The sequence below is a fragment of the Otolemur garnettii genome, unplaced genomic scaffold (assembly GCF_000181295.1).
Source record: "Otolemur garnettii isolate 467f Iridium unplaced genomic scaffold, OtoGar3 scaffold00121, whole genome shotgun sequence".
In the NCBI taxonomy this organism is placed as follows: Eukaryota; Metazoa; Chordata; class Mammalia; order Primates; family Galagidae; genus Otolemur; species Otolemur garnettii.
The window spans coordinates 4,564,592-4,569,838 of NW_003852516.1; the positions used below are offsets into that span (position 1 = coordinate 4,564,592).

The 5,247-nt window shown below is 54.0% G+C and overlaps 1 protein-coding gene across 2 annotated transcripts in view; it reads right to left on the reverse strand.

Moving 5' to 3' along the window:
• MFHAS1 (malignant fibrous histiocytoma amplified sequence 1) overlaps positions 1 to 5,241 on the reverse strand; it is a 95,134-nt gene extending 89,893 nt beyond the window's left edge. For both annotated transcript variants that reach the window (XR_002775218.1, XM_003797660.3), the window contains exon 1: positions 2,180 to 5,241. Coding sequence is in view for 1 of the 2 variants with exons in the window: in XM_003797660.3 (XP_003797708.1) it covers positions 2,180 to 5,177 (2,998 nt within the window). In the remaining variant the exon portion in view is untranslated. The remainder of the gene's footprint in view (positions 1 to 2,179) is intronic.
• Between the last annotated feature and the right edge of the window lie 6 nt (positions 5,242 to 5,247).

Consider the following 5,247-nt stretch of genomic DNA (forward strand, 5'->3'; position numbering starts at 1 on the left):
AGGAGACTCGCTTGAGCCCAGGAGTTGGAGGTTGCTGTGAGCTGTAATGCCACGGCACTCTACCCAGGGAGACAGCTTGAGGCTCTGTCTCAAAAAAGAAAAAAAAAAAAAAAAGAAAAAGAAAAAGGACTCTTTCTTATAGCCTTGGTTGTAAAACCAGGTATGCCTCACTTCAAAGGCAAATAGACAAACTAACAAGAGAATGGGCTTGTTCCTGCAACCCTGCACACATTTGTTTATAGAATCTGAGTGTTAAAAATCAAAAATAAAGAGATGAGGTTAGAAAAAAAAAAAAATCCAGCCTCACTGTTTGGTCCTCAAACTTTTAATAAGTTTTGAACAATTTACTTGTTCAGTAACCCACCTCTTTCCCTTTGTTAATTTTATTAACAGTCCATCTTTAGATTAAGAATTGGCTTCAGGTAGCTTCTTCAGTAAACTAGCCACTTATTCAATTTAGTAACACAATAAAGAAGTATTTACTTCCATGAATAAAACACAATGGTAATCCCAAAACAGGCTGAAGATCTTACCAAGTGAGGGGCTGTGACAATACACCAGATAATCACACAGAATGGATGGCTCACTCGACTGGAAACTAAATACTGCTTTTTTCATGCTACAGTATAAAACTCAGCCTAGATCTAGGACAACGGAAAGATGTTACCTTCGGAAACGTTGGTATCCAATTCCTTCCTGATACTATTACATTACAAGCTGCATTCTTCTTGGCACTGGGACCAGGGCAAGGATTAGAATGACATGCAGTCTCCCATTTCATCTCCCCTCAATGTACTCTGGGCGTGGGGGGACCCAGGGAAGAAACGTGCAATGATGCTATTGTCCAGTTTGTTCCCAAGGCACGCTGGACACTGTTAACCAAGCCTGCTCCACAAAACCAGTTGTTCAAAGAAGTACAGAAGATGAGGAAATGGACACCTTTCCAACTACGGATGGTTTGATGCCAATTAACCAGGTTCAAAAACAAACAAAAAAAAACCCAGACAAGGAAAAGGCAGAACTGTGCAGACGGTAAAAAGATAACAGTGGCTGTCAGGGGGCAGGATGAACTAGCAGGGCACAGAGGATTTTTAGGGCAGTGAAACTAGTCTGTTCCATACTGTAATACATGTCATCACACATCTGTCCAGACCCACAGAATGTAAACTATGAACTTGGGGTGATAATCATGTGTCAATGCAGGTTTATCAGCTGTAACAATGTATCACTCTTCTAGGGGATGTGAATAATGGAGCAAGGTATAAATGAGTGGGGCAGGGGGTGGATGGAAAATCTCTTGTGCCTGCTGTTTCGCTATAAACGTGAAAACTGCTCTAAAAAAAATAAAAGTCTGAAAAGAATATCCTATACAATTTATCCTGGAATTCTCCTACCCCCCTATAATGGTTTAAATAAAATATATATCTGTCGGAAAACACTCCCCAGAAGAGAAAAATCTTTTCAGTTTCTTATTCCTTTCTTCTCTCATAAAGGAATCCCAGAAAATACCATTCTCTTAATACTTAACAAGAAACAACCCTTAAGATGTCCATAAATCTCAAAATTGCCAGGAAAGACCCGAGGAAACTCCCCTCAAAGCTTTCACTCAACTATCTTCTGAGCCCTCGGGGGCTGACCCAAGTGGCAACCTCAGGATTCAGTCATGCATTCCACTCTGAAATTTCTGTCTTTCCTCATCATTCACCCCGACTGCAAAGCATTTGCTCTGGAATTTCTTTAGAAAAGTGAGCAGTGATTTTAACAAAAGAATATGACACTGGATACTTGAAACGCAAACTCCTCCCTTGGAAATCTATCTAATACGAATTTTAGCCAAGGCTCTGCCAGACGCTATCCAGCTCTTGTTCAACTACCTGGAATTTCCTCCCATGAAATGTGGGTACCTGGAAAAAGAGGACATGTTTTAACTGGAATGCACTTTGGAAGTCTGAGTCTCTGTATCAGTGGAGGATGACACTTGCCACTGTATTTCCTAGGGATCAAGGAAAATCCTATCTTTTGCTTGTCTCCAAATCTCCCTCCATTTACCTTGAAAATCAGCTTTCCTAGAGAAGCTACCAGGTTAAGCAAATGTTCAGCCAAATGAGAAACAAATAAACTCAAAAACTGACTTTCAAACACACCATGGAGGAACCGTGCCCCCTTTCTGTCCACTTACCTGGGAAAGCGTGGGGATTAGGGGACCCTCTCTTAAGGCACTTAGAACAGAGAATGTGCACAGTGTAGTGCAGTCCAGGCCATTCCTGAAGCAGGACATTCAGTTCCTCCACCAAAGGGGTTATGGCTTGCCACGCGGTCCATATATTTGGTAGGGAAGCATGGCTGGCAATGGACAGGGTGTCTGGTTGCAGGACCCCCTTGGCAGGTCTGTAACTCACTACCACAGGAACTTTCCCTCTGTATGCAAAGATCTGAAATTTACCATCCGACCTGTGCACCACGTGGCTGTTGATCTGGACACTATAGCGGGCAAACAACCCAGGCGGGAAGGTAAAGGGAAAGCTGTATTCAATCTGCAACTGCTCAGCCACAAATGACTGCCCGGCCAGGTTGGTCCCGTTGATCCAGGCCTCTGCGTGGGGCACCTCGTTCTGCACATAGCAAGGGAATTTGTACCAGGCGGTGGACCCATTCAAAGGCTTGCCCTTGGGTTTATTGAGGCAGTAACAGAGGCCCATCTTTTCCAGCAGTTCCAGCAGCAGCTGCAAGTCCTGCGGTGCCTGGACGTGAGGCTTAAGCAGCAACCGAATGACATGGGCCGGCAAGAGCCCGTGCAGCAGAAAGCCCTCCACATAGTGATGGAGCTGGGTGGCCCGGAGCAGGTCCTGAGCAGGGGCCGGCAGCGCCACGGTGGCCGACCTTTCCTCCTCTGCCTCCGCCTCCCCACTGGTCCCTAGGAGCAGCTTATGCAGCAGCAAGGAACCGTCCCTCTGGAAAAAGACATTGAGGATGTCGATGAGGCGGGTGAGGTTGTGGAAGACGTGCTCCTTGAGGGCCGGGCTGTCCTCAAAGTAAAGCAGCTTGCCGCTCTCATGCAGGTAGGAGAGGGCGCTCTGAAGCCGGTCCTCGGTCAGACCCGCCTGCAGGCCCAGGCGCGCAGAGTCCCACCAGCTTAGCCAAAGTCGCTGTGCCTGAGGAGGCTGGAAGTGCAGTTCTTCCAACACCTGCCAGGATCGAGGCAGGACCCTATGCAAGTTGGGGAAGATCTCTCGGTGCTCAGCTACGGACAGCAGCTTGTCCCGAAGGCGCTGCAGCTGGCGGGGATCCTTGCAGCTAACAGGCAGCACAGGGGAGAGGATTTGCAGCCTGTGGTTGAGCAGGTACTGAAAATGGGCCTTGCGCCGCCTAAGGTTCTTGTCAGAAACGCCATAGTAGGCCGCGTGGGGACTGGCGCAGCGTAGCTCAAAGTCCCGGGCCAGCGCCTCGTCCACCACCTGGGCGAGGCGGCTCAGCCCCTCTGCATCGTGCTTCTCCTGCAGGGCGATCTGGCGGTGAATGTCCAGACACTTCTCCTCCAGCTCGCGCTCCCCGCACAGGTCTGCGTGCGTGCCCACGATGCACACCACGGCGTGGGGCACCCTCGCCCCCATGCGACGCAAGAAGGAGCCCACGGTGGAGGGAAAGCAGCGCGGCTCATAGGTGGCCAAGTTGACCACCAGCACGTACAGGGCCCCTGGGGAGAGGAAGAAGGGCTGGATGACCTCGTAACTTTCATCGCCAGCTAAGTCGTACACTACGAAGCGCAGGCCCCGGGAAGCATCGGCTGTCCAGCTGGTCACCTCAATGCCTTTGCTCACGGGGGGCGCCGAAGGTCGGTAGCTCCTGTCCTTGTCCCCTCCTCCTTGGCTTCCCTCCACTCTGTGCTCCGTGAGGCAATGGCGGAGCAAGGTCTTCCCTGCAGCCTTGTGGCCCATCAGGAGCAGCTTGAGGCGGGGCTGCACTGCCGGCTGGGAGTGGGCCAGCTCCTTCTGGTAGGCTGCGATGTACGGGATCCCCTTCATACAGACCTCGTAGGGGGGCTGGATGAGAGGGTTGTCCTTGATCTTCCACAGCCCCACCCGGGAGAGCTGGCCGAAGTTGTCAGGCAGAACTGCGATCTGGTTACCTTGTAGCACCAGCTCCTCTAGGCCAGTCAGCTCCACGATGGAGTCAGGCAGGTAGCGGATGCGGTTGTTGTCCAGCCACAGGGTGAGAAGCCGGCTCAGGCCGGCGATGAGGGACGGCACCGAGGTGAGCTGGTTGCGACTAAGGTAAAGCTCCTCCAGGCCAGCCAGGGGCAGCAGCGCGGCAGGGAACTCCTCGAGGAGGTTGGAGGACAGATTCAGCATTTTGAGCCGCTGCAGGCGGCTGAACTGGGCGGGCAGAGCCTGCAGCCCGTTGTTGTCCAGCATGAGGCTCTCCAAACTGGCCAGCTCGCAGAAGCCGGCGGGCAGTGTGCCAAGCTCGGCCCCGCTCAGCCAGAGTATCTTGAGGGCACGCAGGGCACTGATATCCTCAGGTAGGCCCTGCAGCCGGTTGCTGGACACGTCCAGCTCCTCCAGGGACGCCAGCTGCAGCAGCTGCCGAGGAAAGGCGGTGAGCTGGTTGTGGTCCACGTCGAGGGTGCGCAGGCGGGACAGGCAAGAGAAGGAGTCCGGCAGGTGCGCCAGCCGGTTAAAACTGACGTCCAGCTCCTCCAGCTGGGCCAGGGTGCCCAGCTGGGTGGGCAGGGCGGGCAGCTGGTTGTGGCTGAGGTTGAGCTTGCGCAGCTCCCTCAGGGCACTCACCACCTCCGAGCCCAGGGTGGTCAGCCGGTTGTGGCTCACGTCCAACTCGGTGAGGTGGTGGCCGAGCTCGGCCACCGCGGGGGGCAGCCGGGCGAAGCGGTTCCTGCGCAGGACCAGGACGCGCAGGCTGCCCAGCGCCGACCCCAGCCCGTCGGGCACCTCCTCCAGGCCGTTGTTCCCCAGGTTCAGCACCTCAATGTCCCCGATGTTGGCCGGCAGCACTAGCTGAGGAGAGTCGGGGGACTCGAGCGGGTCGACTCCGGCCCCGGGGCAGCCCCCGGCCGCGCTAAGGGTGAGCTGGCGCAGGTTGCTCCGCAGCTTCCTGGCGCGCAGGGCGGCGTCCCGCCACAGCCTCACGGTCTTCAGGTTGCCACTGTCCTTCCCCGCCATGGCGGGGCCCCGGGCCGACACCCTCGCGCGGGCGCGGGAGCCCACAGCTACATGCCGCGCTGCGCCCGGG